Genomic DNA, 19,594 nt, shown 5'->3' with positions numbered 1-19,594 from the left:
TACAAATTTACTGTTTGTTTTTCCAACTCATAAATTCAGATTTGAGAACCTAGAAAACCGGAGGCGCTGGATGCTCACCAACTGCATAAGTATCCTAAAATTGTTTCCCTAGAAAAACTTTGCATTAACTCAAAGGTTACACGACTTTTTATTAAAAAAATAAATATTACGTGACTAAGAGTGGAGTTTTGTTAAAATAATAATACGAACTTACCAACTATTCGTTTTCTGACGACGTCGTTGCAGGGAAGAGAGAGTCACTATAACTCTCCACACTCCACCATCTCAATCTGCATTCTGTCACAATTCACATTGACCTACCCACCCACTCACTCACTGAGAGCGTACCCACTCGAAATCAATGGCGGCCGCCATTTCTTTCCACCTCTCCTCCGTTTCCTCACCTGACTCAGCTTCTCTCTCTTCAACCTCTTGGCGTTCTCGCGCCGCTCAGAACCTCCACAGATTCAGCGGCGTCTCAATAGCCGCTCCTGCAATCCGTCGACGAGTCTCGTGCCAGGCTGTTTCTTCCGCGCCTTCGTCTTCTGTTGATGCAAAGGGTTCGTGGATTTTCTTTTCCACTTCCTGTTTCAGCATTCCCGAAATTTAATTGTCATGTTATTTAGCGTATAATTTGAATTTTTCATTAAGGTGTTTTTCTGATCATTCTTCCTTTCTTTGCCGGAGAATGCATGAATAGCCGCGCCGTGTTTAATTTGCTGAACAGAATTTTCAGTGGATGTTGGAGTTACATATCCTTGTTTTACTTAACTTTAATTGCATGAGTAAATAGATCAACACTTTCTGAATATACGATATCCGTTTGATGGAAATTGTTGATAGCATAGAAAAGAAAACCCAAGATGAACTATTATATTCGTTTGGCGCAACTCTTCATGCTGTAAAGTTGAGTCGAGCTCCTATGTTGATATGAAAAATACACTTGTTTTTTAACCTTTTTAAGTTTGTGTTAGAAAGCTGTAGGATACGTGCAGTGGTGGCTGGCATCAAACTTCTATTTGAAGTCTTTCTCCTTTGTAGAATTAATGTGTCTTATGTTATGCTTTTGACCGACTCAAACTCTGGAATGTAGATTATGTGTAGCATTTAATAGAGTATATTAATATGAATTAATCTGATTGTAATGGTAGAGCATTATTCAACATCTGATGTAGCGTTATCTTGCTATACTCATGTCTGCTTTAATGTAATTCCTGTATCATGATTTCTTTGCCATTTGAGTGCATATTGTAAACTGCAACTTGCAAGCATCCACCGAGGTCCACATTCGCCTGTCGGTTTATTGCCAGTGTGACAAATTTTGACAGTAAAATTTTACTATTGTTTTGAAATTTCAGCCAAAGCAGGTCTTAAGGATTTTCTTCACATTAGTGATTTTGACAAGGACACCATTTTGAAGATCTTAGACAGAGCCAAGGAGGTTAAGGAACTAATTAAATCAGGAGAGAGGACATATCTGCCGTGTAAAGGGAAAACTATGGCAATGATATTTGCCAAGCCGTCTATGAGAACGAGAGTTTCATTTGAGACTGGGTTTTATTTGCTCGGAGGGCATGCCCTATACTTGGGACCTGATGATATTCAGATGGGTAAGCGGGAGGAAACACGTGATGTTGCTCGTGTTCTCTCTCGCTATAATGATATCATTATGGCTAGAGTTTTTGCTCATCAGGTATGCTGGTGAGTTCTCAATTAAGGGTATCGGGCTTTGAATGCATAGTATATGTTGGTCTTGGTATCCTGAGTCTGCAGTGCAGCTCTTTTGTATTTTCTCTTGCTCTCTCCTGCATAAGCTTAGGTGCATGCTAGGGGAGACTAAGGATAGAAGTTTGTATTTAGTGGAAAAGCTATTATGTTTCTTATGCTGCTAGTCCTTGCTGATTAATCCACATCTGATTCTTTAAGCAGATTTCCTTCTCTATTTGCTTTATTGTACTTTATGATCTAAGTGTATACAATAATATGAGATTTATGTTTGCGACTATTGATAATCTCCCATAGTGATGGACTAAAGCATATGTGTGTCAAGCATTTGCCATAATCCGTCATAAAATATATAGATGCTTGAAACTTGAAAGTCAAATATATTGGCTAGGTGGTAATATGGTTTCGCAGCTGAATTGCTATGGGTAAAATATATGGGTGCTGTATAGTGCATTGAACAAGAAGACATTTTTTGGGTAAAGGCATTTGACTAATCAGGCATGGCCAGCTATACCTTTCTCAATAAAAATTCAGCGATTCTGCAGATATCTTTTCATTTTTATTAAACAATAGTATGAAGGAACCCGATCAGCTACCCGTCTGGTTAGCTGATCTAGTTTTACTATCTGACATAGTTGCATTGAAGTTTTAACTACAAACATTACAGCTATCCTTGTTTCATTTTGCAGGATATTTTAGATCTTGCTAAGTATGCCACTGTCCCTGTGATCAATGGCTTAACAGACTACAACCATCCTTGTCAGATTATGGCTGATGCACTCACAATGATTGAACACATTGGTCGACTGGAGGGTACAAAGGTTAGGCTATACACATCCGTTTAGGATGATTGCTCCCTACAAGTCAATGTTGTTTCCAGAATTAAAATTATGACATTTACTCATTCAGTGGTTCGATGCTGGCACATCTTCAGGTTGTGTATGTGGGTGATGGAAACAATATTGTGCATTCCTGGCTGATGTTGGCATCCGTCATTCCTTTTCACTTTGTTTGTGCCTGCCCTAGAGGTTTTGAACCTGATGCAAGGACAGCTAAGAAAGCAATAAGGGCTGGAGTCAGCAAAATAGAAATAACTAATGATCCAAAGGAAGCTGTAAAGGGTGCTGATGTTGTCTATACAGATGTTTGGGCTAGCATGGGGCAGAAAGAAGAAGCTGAATATCGCCGCAAAGTTTTTCAAGGATTCCAGGTATGCAGCCTCCTAAAATATCTATATGGCTACCTGGTTTGCACATAAGTCAAATTTGGCATCGATAGGTCATGGACATTAGACCTGGTGTCAGTTTGATTAATTTTGGTAATGGGAAACATACTTCCTCTGTGACTGATGGAATAATGAGTAGGAAACTATCAAATCTGGCTTGTAGTCGGAAGAGTTTATCAAACATTAGTCTTTGCAATGGTCTTGTTCCATCTGTTTTCTGTGTTTGAAGGTTGCACTCTCAGTGAGATTAAGTCTACATGGGAAAGTCTTATTTCTGATCTTGGTTCCGGTGTTGGCTTTGCATTAAAACTGGCCTGCTTGTAAGGGATTGCGTTAGTTATCTTTTCGGGGATCATAGATACCTTAGATAGATAATGCATCCTCTCTCTATGTGTGCGCGCATGTGTTTTCATTTCTGCGGGGGTGGGCACATTGTGTGGAAAGATGTCTATTTGGTGCAATGGCAATTAGTATTGCTGGTCTAGCAAAATGCATTATTTGAAGTCCTAATCTAGGACATATTTGAGATATCATGTCTGTCTTTGATTCTCCAAATTTTGCTGAGCATGCAATCTGTAGGTGGACGAGGAGCTAATGGAACTGGCTGGTCCAAAAGCTTATTTTATGCACTGTTTACCTGCCGAAAGAGGTGTTGAGGTTACTGATGGTGTCATAGAAGCCCCAAACTCTATTGTCTTCCCCCAAGCTGAGAACCGGATGCATGCTCAAAACGCTATCATGCTTCACGCACTTGGCTTGTAATGGCTGTACTCTCCAGTTACTAAGTGGCTATATTATTAAACTTCTGTTGTTTTTATAGGACCCTTTTGATTCTCTTCTTCTTTTGATGAGCCTGTCGTGGTATTTAGAGGTAACTTTACTCATCTACTCTATGCTTTCCCCTTCTATGAGCTTTAGAGATAATATATCCTGTCTACGAACCTGAATTATTACCATTCGATTCCCTCAACAGAATAACCTTGTAGCTAAGAAAAGCTACACTATCATACGAAAAATTGTCGGTTACAACTACATAATCAGCCTTATTGCATACTAGATACTGTTAAAGCAGAAAAAAATGATTCATCGACAGAAGGCGCGGGCATGAAACAGCTTATGGTGTTATAAACTTGTAATATTGGAAAGAGACCAATAAGTATTACAAACTATGCGTTCCTCCCAATTCAGATTTGTAAGACCGTCGGTGGGTATTCATTGATTTAACATGTCATCGTTAAAAATTAATTAATATCTTCTGATAAAATTTCAACATAATTGAATAATAATATTAAATAACAAATATCATTAAATTTGATTGTTTGGTGTAGCCTGTCTAAAAAAAATACGTTGAAGTTTGATCATATATAAGATATCAAATGAGAAGAATAAATTTTGGGATAAAAAGATAGAAGAATTCTAGTGTACGGATTTGAAGGGCCTAAAGAAAGTAAATATATAGATAGCTTTCTAAAATTAACTAAATTCCAAAAAGGTGAAGCTATATAAGAAATATATGTGATGATGATATGCATCACAGCTTTTCCTTACTGTACTAATTTCCTCTGAGATGAGAGATAAAAGAACAGAACAGAACAGAGGAAAGGGTCAGAAAGGAAAAGAAGCTGGGGGAGATGAAAAGGAATTGAATTGACCCTGAACAGAAGAAAGAAATTTTACCGTTGCCGCATACTCAGTAAAAAGGTGAGAAAATTGTGGGTAACAGGGTCAGGGACTGTTTATATTTGACCCCTCCAGGGAAATACACTCTTTCGAGAGATCAGGAGAAAGAAGAATAGGCCCCCCCCCCAAAAAAAAAAGAGCGGGACGGGGAGGGTTTACCTTTCTCCATTATTGACGTCTCCTCTCTCTCTCTCTCTCTCCCCTCCGATGGAACAACCCCAAGGGCATGCTGGGATCCCAATCCCAACCCCTACCTATTCATCTCCCGTCTCCGATCACGATGAAGATCATCCTGATATCTCGCCTGTCGGCTCCCCTGACCTCACCGAATCTGACAACCCACCGCCCTCAGATCAGCCCCACTCTTCTGCACTCTCCGATGATCTTCGCCTCAAGATTATCAAGCAGGCAACTAGTCTACTTTTTGCATCTTCTTGATTTTTTTTTCTTTAAATATTTATTTGCCCAATTTCTTGATTGATTTTCTTTCTCTTTCTTTTTAACGGTCCAATATGGTGTTTCTGTGATTTTTTTTTCTAATTTGATCCTTAAGTGAAATTTAAGTTTTTGGAATTACTTTCTTGATGATTAAAGAATGTTTTCTTGTGTTTCTTGAGCAGACAGTAGGGTTAAATTTAAGAGGTTACTTACTCTTACTCTACCTTTTCAACTTGCTTTCACTTTGGTTAAGTATTTGCCTGTTTCTTGATTCAACTTTTTTCTTTCCACCGTGCGAATCTGCACTGTTTTAAAATTATTACTGATGCTTATATGAAATTTAGCGATGAGAGTATTTTCTTGGTTTCTTGAATAGTTACTAGGGTTTTAATTTCTTAATAACTGTGTAATTGGTGTTTAGATCGTAATTGTTCCAGGTTGAGGGTTTTGTTCAATTTAAATGGGGATTTTCTTGTATATCAGGGTGTTCTAGGGAGTCTTGTCTCATGTTTTGTGCTATCTTTGACATGATCATGCTTCTATGAAGTTGTTGTGGTTTATGTTTTTCTATTTTTTCACAGAAAAAGATGAGTAAATAATTTCTGAAGGGATTGACCTGTATGTTTTATTCTTATTAGATTTGAAATTGATTCATTGTCTTGCCAATGACTTAAATTCAGTGACATCTTTGTAGCTCCGTCATGTGCTTTGTCACTTGGTATTTCTTTATTTGCAATTTAAAATATGTTAGTGGTGGTTTGGATTGGTCAGGGTATGATTTTATCAAACTTTGAGTAGTGTGTGCTTGTTTAATCAATCAACCTGCACTTATCTGAGCTTTTCATTTTGCAGGTCGAGTATTACTTCAGTGATGAAAATCTGCCAAATGACAAGTTTTTGTTGAAATATGTTACAAAAAATGTAGAAGGATACGGTGAATGCCACACCTTTTATACTTGTTTCTAAACTTTCCAGCCGTAGTCAGGAAGCAAAAACCAGTTGTTTGCAGTGTTCTTGATTCAATATATTGCACTAGATTTGAGTACTTCAACAGAAATAAAATCTTCTTTCACCTCAAATTACAATATATGGTGAATTTCCTCAGATACCTTCCTCTAGATGGAAAAGAAGTGTCTATGCCCAACAATGGCATCAGCTAATGAATATGTTTATGAAGAATCTTATAGCAAACAGGCACAACCAATTAATAGACTTGTCAAATATTTAGGATAAGTCTGAGTGATGGACAATTTAGGTTTTTGTCTTTGGTCCAATGATTTCAAGGTCTTCGAGAAAAGAAGAAGAAAATTCCTTTGATGCTTTACACCAGGTCTTGGAAATTGATCTTGCAGTCGACAACTGGATTGCCACAATTCAGTTTTCATTTATGTTCATTTTGTTCCACAACTTTAGTAATTCCAAAATCATGTAAAAGGTCTTGATTTTCCTTTTCCCATCAAATTGATGATGAATATTTTCTTTAAAATTTTCTATTTACCAAATATGCAAGTTATGACTTTAACTTTTTTGAAACTGCCATCCCCAGTGGCTCATCACTGTGTCTGAAAGAATCTCATATGGTGCAGTTCCCATTGGAGTTATTGCCTCTTTTAGAAAAATGAAGAAGCTTACAAGAGACACGTCAGTCATTGTGGCTGCACTGAAGGAATCTGCTCTTCTTGTAAGTGACTGAATTTTGCTGAGAACCACACGCATAAGAGTTATTTTGAATGATATAGAAATAGCATTGCTCTTGGTTTCTGTTTGTTGATGTGAACAAGTTTTATCCTTCATTTTTGTCTTCAATTTTCTCCTTAATTCCTATTTTTAACTAGCCAACTGTGTTTGTATTGGCTGCAGGTTGTTAGTTCCAACGGAAAAAGGGTGAAGCGCCTTCATCCTCTTCCATTAGCTGAGGTCAAGGATCCGATGGTACGATATTTCTTGAATGAATTTTTGATCTCTGTACTCAACATGTTAGTCTAGAAGAATTTTAAATCTTGATAATATTCTAGGTATGCACTGTGCTGGTGGAGAATCTACCAGAGGATCATTCATTAGAGAACCTTCGTCGAGTGTTTGGTGAAGCTGGAAAGTGAGCGTTGTGCCTTCTTTTCTTGTTTGTGTGTGTTTTATGCTGTTACTCTGTTTTCTAGCTGTTTAATAATCTTTTTGCTTCTGAATGCTAGCATAAAGAATATTACCATCCGTGACCCACATGATGGTAGAGGGCCAAAAAAGTGCACGGTAGCGGAGAAGCTGATAAGCGGGAAGGTGTGCTTCAGTTTGATTTACTATAAGCTTTACATAATATGACGATGTAAATGCAGTGAAGTTCTTCAGTATATAAAATTCACCTTGAACTGGCCAATTACACATATTTTGCTTGTGACATTCCACACAAAACACTCAATGCATGTGGATAGTCGGAGATATAATTTTCAGTTGAATTTTTCATATTTTGTTCAATTATGGGTCCAAACATGATTGGAAGTATGTCCAATTCCAAGTTGAACCTCCACTTCTTAATGAACATTATAAAGTCATGATATTCATGTCACTTTTTATGGCATGTAAATACTTTTTTATCTTATATATTTTCAGTTTTGCTGACATAAAGGTGATCATGAAATTGGTTTTAATACAGTTCTCTTTGCATATGTAGCAATTTATGAGTTTGTTAGCTATGAAGAACTATAGAAGAATATTTGATGAATCAAGGCTTGCCAATTCTATGTAGGATGTATCATTAATATGTTTAGAGGTTATCTGTCTCTCATTCTCCTTTAATTGCGTGCACCATCATGTGAGTTCATGAGTATGCGCGCACGAGTAGTGTCGATTAGCTGCAACTGTATGCAAACTATGGTTTGTAGTTGCTTCTAATTGGAACTAACTATTTTCCTGGTTTTGAATCTGAAGTTGCATGCTCTTGTGGAGTACGACAGTGTGGAGGCTGCAGAGAAAGCTGTGAGTGTGAAGTCCACTCCTTATTTTAGTGCATATTATTCCATAATATTCTAGTGATCTCTCTATTTTTTCTTTTTTTTCTTTTTTGGGCTTATAGTTTGGACTCTGAATACTGACGAGTTGTAATTACTCTAGGTGGCCACTTTAAACAATGAACAAGATTGGAGATATGGGTTGCGGGTTAAGCTTCTCAAAAAATTGGTATTGGGTCCTATTGGTTTCTGTGTTCCTTTCTGCAAAAGAAGTATATACATGTATGTCTCCTTTACAAGGTAAAGCATGAATATTTGTTTGCTTTTCATTCGTAGAATAAGCCAGGGCAGAAGAAAAAAATGTGGAGAGAGTCGGAGACTGAGAAGTGTAGTACTGTGCAAACGTCTGAGCCAGCTGGGAATGAGGAGAACCACTATACAAGTGAACAACATGATGATTCACACGAAGAGGAGGTAAACCTTTCATCTTGCAGATTATTTATTCATCCTTGCTGCATAAATTACTTCCGATGTTGAATGTCATATGGATTTAACCTACTCCGCAGCAACTTTAATGGATCTAACCGGAATTTATACTTGCACACACACACACACGCACCCACCCTTTGGGGGTGGGGGCTGGGGGCTGGCTGTCTATTGGCTGTAGAGCTAGCCCATCCATACAAAACTGAAGTAAATGGATCATAAATATTGCTTCAGCATTCTGTTGCCTAAATGAGTCGGTGAGTGAACTCCAATTGGGTAGGGAAGTTCTGAATGACTTGATTATTTAGTATTTGAGATGCTTGATTCTGTTGCTTGTCACACAAATTTCAATATTTCATATTTTTCAATCTCCAGAAGTCCCTCAATGTAAACAGTTTGGAGAATCAACTTGACTTCATACTGGGAAGTATAGAGGTCATTTCAGTGTTGTATATATATATAATATATATATATATATAAATCGTACTAGCATTGGTTACTCAGAGCAAGCATGTAGATTCATCAATTCTGTCGTTTCTGGCGTAAGATGTTCATTCTTCTCATACGTCTTTTAGGATGTGGAACATTTATCAAGAAAAGAAAACGGGGTGCATTTGCCTAAAGAGAAAAATGGGCAGAGAGGTGGAAACCGAGGACGTGGAAGGCGACAGAAGTACCACGGCACAAATGGACATGGTAGTTGATCAAGTTACTCATTAAGCATTTTTCCCAACACTTAACTGATCTCTCTAAAACTAATACTTTCAGGACACGGAACACAATATTCATCTCATGGTATTGAGCCGACAAAGCCGCCACCAGGCCCAAGAATGCCCGATGGAACCAGAGGATTCGCCCTGGGCCGGGGAAGGCCTCTAGCCACCAGCTAGGCGGGTTCTTGATGACAATCCTTACCTTGAAAGTAAATACATTTGTCATGTCCAGAAAAATTGTAACCATAACATTTTGGAACCTGTCATCGGATGTTGTACAACAATAGCACCGTGGTTACAGGTTCTGTAGTATGTAAAAACAGCTGTGGGTACTTTGGTAGGTGTGCCATTGCTTTGTTTCCCCTATTGTCTTATGAACAGTTTGCATTGGTTTATACCAAGACAAAATCGATGCCCATTGTGACCTTGTTTTGTAGCAAACATGGCGTTTGTATAGGTAATCAGTGTGATGGATTTTTGTGGTAATGAACGAGAGAAATGTAGTTGGAGTCTTGGAGACAACAGTTTAAAACCACAGGGCCTTAAAAGTAGTTGTTGGATAAGAAGAAAACTTGTGATGGCTATTTCTGGGCCAAACCAGCGTCGTTTATTTTCTTGGACTGTATATATATTTGCATGTTGCCGCGTGCAAAGCTGATGATAAAGTCTATGGATGCCGTTTTTGAAGTTAGAGAAACTATTGAGTATATAGATGTTTATATGATTTTAATTTTTATTTTTTACTCAAATATATCCCGTTAGCTTATAAATGTAATTTCATTTCATAACTATCAACATATAACTTTATTACAGAGATTTGTCTAAATATTACAACTAATGGTGGAGAATGGATTCACATAGATTTTATTGAAAAGAACAATAATTTCAAAAGATATTTAGTTCAAATAATAACTATTATTTGCAAACTTTATAATTAAAAAAAAAAAAAGAGTGTCTTTCATAATTTTGAAATGAAGTAAAATTATAGTAAATCTTTTTTAGCGGTCCACGGTTGGAAGAGCCAATCATCTCCTCTCCTCTTTCTTGACGCGCTCAGGGGGCGCGTCGGACCTATTACTAGTGAAGCTTTCGTAGATTCCCAAGTCCAGGTAAAAAATGCTTCTCCACCAATTCTCGCAAAAATGCATATATGGTCTCAAGCACTTGGAAGGCTTTGTTGGTGATGGGATGTTGGTGATGTAAATGAATTTTATGTGTACGTAGACATGCACTCTCATGCTGTATGTACCACGAATAATAGAGATCTCAATCATATAGGATTTCTTGCTCATACTTTCTCTCGTTCAAGGCAACCAACATCGCTCCTTTCATCTGATTGCCGGAACATCTATCGCTGTTCTTATTTTGGTCGCAAGGTATATTGGGATTTGTTTTAATCGCATCAATCATATGATTTCTGGGGGTTTTTAGTAGGCCAACTAAGTCTTTGTCTGTTTGTGTTGGCATAGTTATTGAAATCACGGGTTCGAGGACATGGGTTTCGCGTGCGCCGTGGAGTTCTTCGTGTTTGCGCCATGGATGATGTATTGTTAAATGATTTCTCTGATTAATTCAGCATCCACTTTGTTTTATCTCTTTTCCGCCTTTTTTCCCCCTGAATTCTATTGTTTAGACACGTATATATCAGATGGCTGTGGCAATTGTTCTGATGTATAGCGATGTATCTGTATAACTGTCACATAAATCATGGGTATGCGTTAATTAATAAGGGGTTTTTGGGCTCTGGGCTAAATCTACTATCTACAGAAGTAGGCTAGTCCAATCAGATTGCAGATACAGTTGCAGAAAAGAGTAAAACAAAGTAAAGGAGAACTAGATTGTCATTCGGATGATGAATCTTTACCTATTAAGGCTTGAGAGAATGTTGAAATCATTAAGACCAACCTAAGTATTTCATGTTTTGGTTGGTAATCTGCAAAAAAATAATGTTGCTGTCTTGTTTATCAAATAACATGAAGTATTACATCTAAAGGTCCATGTAAGATACTTGGGTTAATGTAAATTATGTGCACATTGTCTTGTGCGATGTTTGGTTAGTTACTGTGTGCAGATAGCTATTCTTGAACATCTGGTGAATCAAAACATGTCGTTGTTAGGTCTAATTTTTATTTATTATTTTTTAAAATGAAATTAATAGGTTTTGTGTTTTGTCCAGGACTCAGTGGGTGTTTCCTCACTCGATGACTGGGGGGACAGTAACAGAGCTGTTGAATATATGTTTTCATCAAGCGAAGGTGAAGATAGTGATGGGGAAATCATTTTACAGCCAATAACTGATGTTGATTTGCCTACCTCAAAAGAACAATTTCTTCCATCTGATGACTCCATAACTGTGACTGCACATAGGCTTGCAACGCTTGGTAGAACACGGAAGAGAAGAAAGTAAACTCATTTAGCAAAACTGACTTTGATTGGAACTTCCATTCTTTTAGAATCTTCTTTGTCCTATGCCACAGTCTTCCATGTTTATACTCACATGCAGACTCTGCAGGGAGATCCCATTACTTCTATGCACTGATCTGTTTCTCTCCTATCAATCTATGCCACTCTCTTCTGCTATGTGATTTCTTGTTGGTTTATGGCTTGCAAATAGGATGACTTTGATTTAACCCTAGCAAGTAGTTTATGTACAGTAACTCAGGTCTTTCTGAAACTCTCTGTTTGCAGGACTGTTTATGGAGTCATGAATAATGTTGGACTAATATCATTCTCAACACTCCTACTTTTACTTGTGGATCAGTGTGCATGGCGAATCGTGAGATTGCCTCTTGCACCATTCCACTTGATGCGGCCATTTCTGATATCTGTAGTGTTAGTGTCTTGTGCTGGTTATATTTGTGTCCCGTTATTTCGTATGTTGAAGCTTCAGTCCATAGTTAGGAAAGAGGAACCCACTCAACACTCTTGTAAGAAAGGAACCCCAACGATGGGTGGATTGTATTTTGTACCAATCGGTCTACTTGTTGCAGAAGTTCTACTAAATTTTTCTTCCACCGAAGTTTCTGGAGCAGCAGCAGCAACTGTTGTGTTTGCTGCAATTGGGCTATTGGATGATTTATTGAGTATCAACAATTGTAATCATGGTCTACCTGGTTGGATGAGAATTTTGTTGGAGGTCAAACTTACTTTCATTCTTCAATTGTGTACTCTACTGTCTGATTTAGAGCTCATGGTTTAGATTGTTGATGAGGTCTCACTTTTCATGTCACTCAGGTAGCTGCTGGGACATGGTTTTCCTATTGGTTATACACAACAGACATATCAACACCCTACAGCATGTATATCTTCTAGTAACTAATTTGATCAACCTTTTTTAAGGTTAACTCACATATCTATGCTTATAATGATGAATTTCGAGAAGATGTTTCTACCATCTTAACTTATATCAACCTCCCAACTTAATATCTCTTTGTAAGATGTACTGTGTTCAACCATGATACATTGCTGATGATGACTGTGGATGCAAGTTTTGATCGTGCGATATCTTTAGATAGCCTGTGTATGAGATGGAAATCATTCCGACACTCGCATGTTCTAGGTCCATGGTTATTCGCATTCGCTTTTCTGGTTTCGTGGCATGAACTGATTATCCTAATCAAGGGTCTGGTGTCAGCCATCATTAATGGTTTTTGAAGTATTCACATGTGTGCACACATTGTTTTACCTATATCTTCTACAGCGAGCTAAAGTTTGTTTCTTGCTTATCAAAATGTAGTTGGAAGTGTTGAAGCATTGTCTTCAATTGTTGAAATGGCAAAGCCGTCATGTGTTTTGGAATCAACAACTGTTTACTGTATGACTAAAATTGTTTGCTACATTACTCATTTTTTAGTCTCTAATGTCAGGAAAATGGTGATTCCTTTACCAGCACCATTGGGCCTCGTTTGCCTCGGAAAATTTTACCCAGTCTTGACTTCATTCTGTTTTGTTTCGATGACAAATGGAATTGATTTAACTGATGGGCTTGATGGATTGACTGCCGGGACTGCTGCTTTAGCATTTATTGGAATGTCAATTGTGGCTCTTCCAATATGTTCTGGTATAATTATCTTTGCCTTTGTGTGGTCCCTTAATCTTCTTCTGAGATCAAAATTGTTTTGGCAGTTATCAGTTCATCTTTGCTGTTTTCGGTATGTTAATATATTACATGCAGCAATATTTGTCATATAATTCATGGCTTCACTTTGTGCAACCAATATCAGACCTTTCTATATTTGGAGCATCAATGGCTGGAGCATGTGTTGGCTTTCTTTTCCATAACCGGTACAGAGCATCTATATTCATGGGTGATACAGGAGCATTGGCTTTAGGTGGGGCTCTTGCTGCAATGGCTTCTTGTACGGGAATGTTTTTCCCCCTGTTCATTTCATCAGGAGTATTTGTCTTGGAAGCCCTTTCAGTTATTATACAGGTATGATACTATATGTCACTTGAATCAGTCTGCAAAATGCTCTTTTCTTTCTAGTGTTTGCTGAGGCTGATAAGTCCGGTACACATTTTATGATACTTCGTCACATCACCTCCTGATGATTTTGTTTCTCTTCTTTTTGTTAGAATTTCGACAATGTTGTTATGGCTTCCATGCTCTTAACCATACATATACTGGTTTATCCTTCCCCACTCCTTGCAAACCAAAAGAGGAGATAATCTCATTTCGTTGCACATGAGTTCACTATCTAGTGAAAAGTTACCGTCTTACTACATTAATTCGTTACACTCTGAAATCTTTTAATGTCTTTGAGTTGAATACATGCTAAAATGAGAGTATAATATCTATGCACCTGACAAGAGGCTCATGTCTTAGGTATCCTTATTCAAGGCAACCAAATTTTTCCGGCAAAGGGGCTATAGGTTGTCGCAAGTGGCACCTCTCCGTCACCACATTGAGTTATTTGGAATTAAAGAACCAACCATTGTTGCGGCTGCATATGTTGTCTCATGTGTGTTGATCTTATGTGCGGCGTATGTTGGTCTTACTTCAGCATGAACTTTACCTTCTTTCTTTTTTGTTGGGGGATCATGAGAAGATACTGGACATTTATATCTGTACTGATGATATATTTTTGGCTAGAGTAGCCGTAGGTGAAAGTGAGAAATTCATGTATAGCAGCGTGGCAGCCAATTTTTGGTGGTCAGCTTATTGAGTTGACTCTTCTAATTATATACAACTAAGCATGTGTGGTAGTTTCCGCGCACATCATTTTATTGAATATAATGCGAGAATTATTTATAATTTTTAAATTGATCACAAAAATCAATACGCATCATTAACAATCAAAAACAAAATAAATTTTATAATGTAGTCGTTCTTACAAAAAAAAAAATCCACCAAAAATGAAGTTTTATTGAATTAAAGTGAAATTTGTCATAAATTAAATTTGAATTTAATGAATCAATCAAATTTGTAGTTGTATACTTGATTCTTGTTGGATTTAACTTTAACCCATATAAATAGCAGAAAATTAAAAACACAATTCATAATAAACTCTATAAATATAAAAAGATTATTGAACAATACCTTGAGTTATGAGTAAGGGAAGATTGTAGTTTTACAAACATTCCCATCAGCTGCTGCAAACCTTGACTCACCATTTCGAATGAATAATTTTACCTATCAAACCAAATTCTTCGCTTGCATTCAAGTACCTCCGATCTCCTTAGCTTCTATCGGAGTAGCCTCTAACTGATTTTTAGAGGAAAGCAAAATTAGGAGTTTTGCAGTTAAAGAGTCACTATAGACGTGGGTAATTTGGACGGTAAAATGATACCTTTTAGACCCTTTTTTTTATTTTTTTCATATTTACCATTGTCAATTCTAGGGGTATTTTGGTGAAATAATATTTTTGGTGTAAACAGCATGAGAACCACCTTTTTTATCTATAAAATTCCATTGCTTTATAATAGTATATATTGGTGTCCATAACTGCCATTTGAATAAAAATGAGATTTTCTTTATATCATAGTATGAATGACCCATCTCATGATAACCTTGTTGATGCCTATTTAAAATGCGTAGTGCCGAGTAGCCTGATCTAGAATCAAACTAAACCAATAAAAAGAATGAGCGGAATTGCTCCAAGCTTGCTTAGATTAAGCCGGTTTTAAGTATTGAAACTTGGGACCAACTCAGCCCAATGGCTCAGGACCACCTAGTCCTGAGCTAGGCTTAGACCAAGCCTATTGACCCAATTTTTTTTATATAAATAATATTTGACATATATAAATTTCGTTTATTCTCCCTAACTAACTATTCTTCCTAAACATCCTATTTTAGTAGCTTTTTATATTTTTGTGCAGAATTCAGAAAGTTGAATAATTCTCCAAACTAAAGGAACAATGAGGGTAGTAAGAACCAGAATTTATATTCAAAACATACAGCCAGAAGCATACTATAAAATTACCAAATCAGAAGACACATCCTCGTAGAAAGAGATTTTCAGAAGCAGCAGAACTTTAGAAATAAAAGCATTTTAATTTACAATCTTATACATCAACATGTTTTTTCCTAATACTTGGGCTCTCTTCACCCTTTCATGGAAAATGTCAAACAATAGTCAAGCACATTCACTAAGATGCTGAAGAAGTCATAAAGAAACCATCCAAAATGGAAAAGATGACAATTCTGGTGTCAATCATCAGATATCAGATCTCGAATTCAGATAAGCTCTCGCGATCAACCTGTACTTAGCAGGGCTGTCATACCATGTAGGGGTATTAAGTATTTCACGTTCCAACCAATATGGGTCGTCGAACACTTCTTTTTTTTTCATCCTCTCAAAGAACCTCTTCCATCGATTCATGAGACGCCTTAGACGGATACTCTGTTGACGTCTAAAGAGATACCTTGTCAAGTCTTTTGCAAGCACAGTAACCTCCTCCGCATCAATGATGTAAATGTACTGAAAGGAAGTGTCACATATCTTAGTTAAACATTATTAAAAGGCATCAAGGAAGCACCAGCTAAACATCAATGTCACAAGCAGAAACCAAGAGATACAAAATGTTAGCGAACAATGATGCTGAGCTCCCTGTTCTGATGATCTACCAGATAACAAACGCCCGGGGGGGGGGGGGGGGGGGGACGGTAGGATTTAGACAGGAAGCACCAGAAAACACAAATTTCAGGTGCTAGTCATATTTTACAAAATCCAGTCTATTTAACCTCTCCCCGTCAGTATGAAAGTTTAACACCACCCCCGACCAACAATTATAAGATAAACATGATTGATCGACACCTAAGAAGGTTCTTCAGAAGGGGAGAGAGAGTACCACAAATATGAAGGCCATAGTTGCCAAAGACACTTGCAGGAACTCATCCCACATTCCTGAAAGATCATCATCTTTGCTTTCATAATCACCATCACCATCACCACCCCCGCCACCTGGACGTTTCCCATCATTACCTCCATCATCATAGTACTCTTGTTTCTCAATCTGCTGCCTCAATACATCCTCAATTGACCGATCCTTTTTAAAATTGCCCACGGCTTTTTCTAGAGCTTTCCATGGAGATGTCTGATACATAATAACAAGTGAACTTACAATTCCTATAAAAATCAATCCAAATCCAGAAGCTCTAAGTATGATAATGGATGCAAAAAAATAGGAGCAATGTCATGATTGGAAAATGAAGCCAGTGCACAAACAACAATAACTGAGAAGAGCACATCTTCTCAGGTTCTTACAATACAGTGCAAGCACAGGAGAGAATATTGCAAACAGCTGAGCCTCTTGAACTCTAGATCAAATTAATCTTAAATATATGGGTGTGACTTATGCACAAGTATACTATTGAATTGAATATATGTTCTCAATTATATCCTGTGCGCATGACAATTAAATGCCAATTGGAGCAGCCCCACTTTAGGTCATCATTATGTACGTAATAATTAGCAATTATAATACTGATGTACAGTAAAGGAACCAAAGGGTCTCAAACAGGGTCCTTTGTACATAGATAAAAGTTTAAATAATCATATCATTTTCAGCAAAGTCAACAGATTCTTTCACGTCTGAACAAAGAACTCGCATAAGCTGGAAATGTGAATGTCTCTGCATATTGCATAGTTCAAATATGAATTAAGGAATATGAAACAGGACTTCTGTTTCTATAGAAAATCATGTGATTGATGACCACTTGTATGCTAAACGGCAACGTGGTTGATAACTTCATAAAATCTTTCTTCTGGAAGTGATAACCAACATTCTTTAAAACAATCAAATCATAAGACTAACATGCTCAAACAATTCCTAGCACAAGGTGAAAAAGAAAAACTAAAATCTTGAACTAAATGAGGACAGACCTAAGTCAATTCAAAAGCAAATATATGTCTTTCCCCCCAGGTCAAGTAGGTTGTTATATTACATGTAGAAACAACCTAATTCTTACAAGAAGTACACCGAACCAGTACCTCATTCCCATTCTCTGACTTCCCTTTACCCCCAAACAAACAAGCAATTCCAGCTCGCTGGTGCCTAGTTGTACTAGAGTTTAACTTCAAGGAGATCTTAGGAAGTTTTGTTCCCAGGTAAATTGATGTGCATAGAGATGTCCTATTAAGTTGAAAAGCCTGCACTGGGAATGCAGAAGGTGTACAGGCAAGCTGGCAGGCACCCGAATGAATGCAACTCATCTCAACAACTGGCTTACTTCATAATCCCCTGGGAATTCTCCAACAGTAGATCTGCACAATTAAGAAACTTCTTTTGAGGTCACGTGCACCATAAAACGAACAAACCAGACCAGAGAGTGCTTAACATAAAGCAATGACATAATTCAAATAGGAAAACCACTTTCAACTGATATTACGATATGCATTATATTTAATCATCATTTATCAATGAAGCATCAACATAGTCCTACTATATAGGATACGATCGTTTGTCCTAAGATGCATTACATAGTATGGAACTCTATCATGCATCATAATACGCAAATAAGTTTAGCAAGCATAAAACAATTATAACATCTTGAATCCAATCCAGCAAAACCAAACTGTACTTTGGTACTTCTCTAACCAAAAATAGGTTCGATTTAAATTCTTCGGCGTACATCAGTCTACTCTTCTCATCATTTACTGCTAGCACTGCCATAATGTCTAAACAATAGAAAGTATCGATATTTAAGAACACTAAAACATTAATCCATGAAAATGTTCTATTCACAATTTTGCCAACCCATCTTGCTCATCATTTACTGTTAGAACTGCCATAATGTCTAAACAATAGCAAAGGTCGACATGTAAGAACACTAAAACATAATCAACACTAAAACATAATCCATGTAAATGTTCTATTCTTGGTGTCTAGCTCATCTCCCATTCCCGTTTTCATCTATTTGAATTTCACTGGGAGAGATTACAAACCCATCTTCGTCATACTCCTAATTCTCTTCTCTCTCAACCCAGTCAGCTTCTACTTACAATAATTCACCTCCCTCATCCCTCTTTTCGAAATTCGAAACACGACCCCCGCCCAACCACACCCCCCCCCCCCGCCCCAAGAAAAAAAAACTGTACCGTAAAACAGCGGTTTGCACAATCCTTACATCAATGAATTGAAAAATAAACAGCAATACAAGATAAAATAATTACACAAGAAACCGATAAAACTAAAATAACCAAAACAAGCAATACTCGTCATTTGATATGAACAACATTCACAATCAATAAATTGAACGGAAAGAAACCTAGTTTCCGATGTTAAACCCCGAGACCACCTCACTGTCGTTGGAAATGAGACGGGGGGTCACTCAAAGCGTTTGATGGGGATAGAATATTGGAGTAGGGGTTTTGCTCTTTTTTCTTTTTTCTTTTTTTCCATGGAGCAGTGTGGGTGGTGTAAATTTATATATTGCAATATTATTAATAATTTAAATTTCGATAAAAAAAATATTTATTTTCCTTAGATATTAACTTTATTACTTATTTTATGAATTCAGCTGTAAAATAATATTACATGTAGATATTATTTAATTTTTTTAATTATTATTGGAATTAACGACATACTCAATTTAGATGTTTAAATTTTAAAATTACAAAATTATTTTTTCCAATATTGATTTTCTTTAATTTTAACTTACTCAATGTATTTATTGTAATTTCTTTAATTTTCTTTAGGGCTTAGGAAATAAAGCTACAAACTGGGCCGGTAAAGCCCCATAGTTTCGTAATAATAGCACTTGCCGAAGCGGTCATAATTGGGCTTTACACAAGTAAATAAGGCCCAATTATGAATGACAATGCATGTTTGGGCTGGAAGCTAGTAAATAAAGCCCATCAGTAGATAACAGTAAGTTTTTGGGCTGAAAGGGTGAAGAGAAAGCCCAGTTGTCAATAACGGCTAGTTTTTCTGGTTTGGGTTTC

The 19,594-nt window shown here is 37.1% G+C and overlaps 4 protein-coding genes across 6 annotated transcripts; 3 read left to right on the top strand and 1 right to left on the bottom strand.

The window, feature by feature from the left end:
- The first annotated feature begins 273 nt into the window (after window positions 1-273).
- On the top strand, window positions 274-3,838 carry OTC (ornithine carbamoyltransferase). Its single transcript, XM_011098274.3, has 5 exons — window positions 274-560; window positions 1,359-1,693; window positions 2,415-2,546; window positions 2,660-2,935; window positions 3,530-3,838. The coding sequence occupies exons 1-5, from the start codon at window positions 362-364 to the stop codon at window positions 3,710-3,712; spliced, it is 1,125 nt and encodes a 374-aa protein (XP_011096576.2). The 5' UTR covers window positions 274-361; the 3' UTR covers window positions 3,713-3,838.
- Window positions 3,839-4,575: 737 nt separating this feature from the next.
- Window positions 4,576-9,650, top strand: LARP6A (RNA-binding protein). Of its 2 annotated transcripts, XM_020698388.2 has the most exons (12): window positions 4,576-5,038; window positions 5,921-6,002; window positions 6,655-6,749; window positions 6,929-7,000; window positions 7,084-7,163; window positions 7,258-7,342; window positions 7,991-8,038; window positions 8,174-8,239; window positions 8,347-8,484; window positions 8,872-8,931; window positions 9,072-9,192; window positions 9,265-9,650. In XM_020698388.2, the coding sequence occupies exons 1-12, from the start codon at window positions 4,838-4,840 to the stop codon at window positions 9,384-9,386; spliced, it is 1,170 nt and encodes a 389-aa protein (XP_020554047.1). In that variant the 5' UTR covers window positions 4,576-4,837; the 3' UTR covers window positions 9,387-9,650. The 2 variants fall into 2 exon arrangements, with proteins under 2 accessions (XP_020554047.1, XP_011096548.1); XM_011098246.3 differs by lacking the exon at window positions 8,872-8,931 and having other exon boundaries at window positions 4,603-5,038.
- A 646-nt stretch (window positions 9,651-10,296) lies between these two features.
- Window positions 10,297-14,430, top strand: TRANS11 (translocase 11). 2 transcript variants are annotated; one of them, XM_011098245.3, is made up of 8 exons: window positions 10,300-10,585; window positions 10,679-10,753; window positions 11,386-11,612; window positions 11,898-12,345; window positions 12,444-12,508; window positions 13,076-13,269; window positions 13,433-13,641; window positions 14,035-14,430. In XM_011098245.3, exons 1-8 carry the CDS (start codon window positions 10,436-10,438, stop codon window positions 14,215-14,217), a joined length of 1,551 nt encoding a protein of 516 aa, XP_011096547.1. In that variant the 5' UTR covers window positions 10,300-10,435; the 3' UTR covers window positions 14,218-14,430. The 2 variants fall into 2 exon arrangements, with proteins under 2 accessions (XP_088732684.1, XP_011096547.1); XM_088876558.1 differs by lacking the exon at window positions 10,679-10,753 and having other exon boundaries at window positions 10,297-10,585.
- A 1,233-nt stretch (window positions 14,431-15,663) lies between these two features.
- Window positions 15,664-19,070, bottom strand: LOC105175701 (nucleusenvelope protein). Its single transcript, XM_011098244.3, has 4 exons — window positions 18,919-19,070; window positions 17,642-17,914; window positions 16,500-16,745; window positions 15,664-16,129 (listed from the first exon to the last, which is right to left on the bottom strand). Exons 2-4 carry the CDS (start codon window positions 17,861-17,863, stop codon window positions 15,866-15,868), a joined length of 732 nt encoding a protein of 243 aa, XP_011096546.1. The 5' UTR covers window positions 17,864-17,914; window positions 18,919-19,070; the 3' UTR covers window positions 15,664-15,865.
- Window positions 19,071-19,594: the final 524 nt, after the last annotated feature.

Source organism: Sesamum indicum, linkage group LG12 (genome assembly GCF_026168435.1).
Source record: "Sesamum indicum cultivar Baizhima isolate 11 linkage group LG12, ASM2616843v1, whole genome shotgun sequence".
Classification (NCBI taxonomy): Eukaryota; Viridiplantae; Streptophyta; class Magnoliopsida; order Lamiales; family Pedaliaceae; genus Sesamum; species Sesamum indicum.
Note: the sequence above shows the minus strand (reverse complement) of the source record. Positions and strands in the feature narration are given on the sequence as shown.

Excerpts from the sequence above, each read along its gene's own strand:
- OTC (XM_011098274.3), top strand. The coding sequence starts at position 362 with ATGGCGGCCGCCATTTCTTTCCACCTCTCCTCCGTTTCCTCACCTGAC. Across the intron at positions 1,694-2,414 it reads CTAGAGTTTTTGCTCATCAG|GATATTTTAGATCTTGCTAA; the intron begins GTATGCTGGTGA and ends TTCATTTTGCAG. Across the intron at positions 2,547-2,659 it reads GTCGACTGGAGGGTACAAAG|GTTGTGTATGTGGGTGATGG; the intron begins GTTAGGCTATAC and ends GCACATCTTCAG.
- LARP6A (XM_020698388.2), top strand. The coding sequence starts at position 4,838 with ATGGAACAACCCCAAGGGCATGCTGGGATCCCAATCCCAACCCCTACC. Across the intron at positions 5,039-5,920 it reads GCCTCAAGATTATCAAGCAG|GTCGAGTATTACTTCAGTGA; the intron begins GCAACTAGTCTA and ends TTCATTTTGCAG. Across the intron at positions 6,750-6,928 it reads TGAAGGAATCTGCTCTTCTT|GTTGTTAGTTCCAACGGAAA; the intron begins GTAAGTGACTGA and ends TATTGGCTGCAG.
- TRANS11 (XM_011098245.3), top strand. The coding sequence starts at position 10,436 with ATGCACTCTCATGCTGTATGTACCACGAATAATAGAGATCTCAATCAT. Across the intron at positions 12,346-12,443 it reads GGATGAGAATTTTGTTGGAG|GTAGCTGCTGGGACATGGTT; the intron begins GTCAAACTTACT and ends CATGTCACTCAG. Across the intron at positions 13,642-14,034 it reads CCCTTTCAGTTATTATACAG|GTATCCTTATTCAAGGCAAC; the intron begins GTATGATACTAT and ends CTCATGTCTTAG.
- LOC105175701 (XM_011098244.3), bottom strand. The coding sequence starts at position 17,863 with ATGAGTTGCATTCATTCGGGTGCCTGCCAGCTTGCCTGTACACCTTCT. Across the intron at positions 16,746-17,641 it reads AGTCAGAGAATGGGAATGAG|ACATCTCCATGGAAAGCTCT; the intron begins GTACTGGTTCGG and ends ATTATGTATCAG. Across the intron at positions 16,130-16,499 it reads CTATGGCCTTCATATTTGTG|TACATTTACATCATTGATGC; the intron begins GTACTCTCTCTC and ends ACTTCCTTTCAG.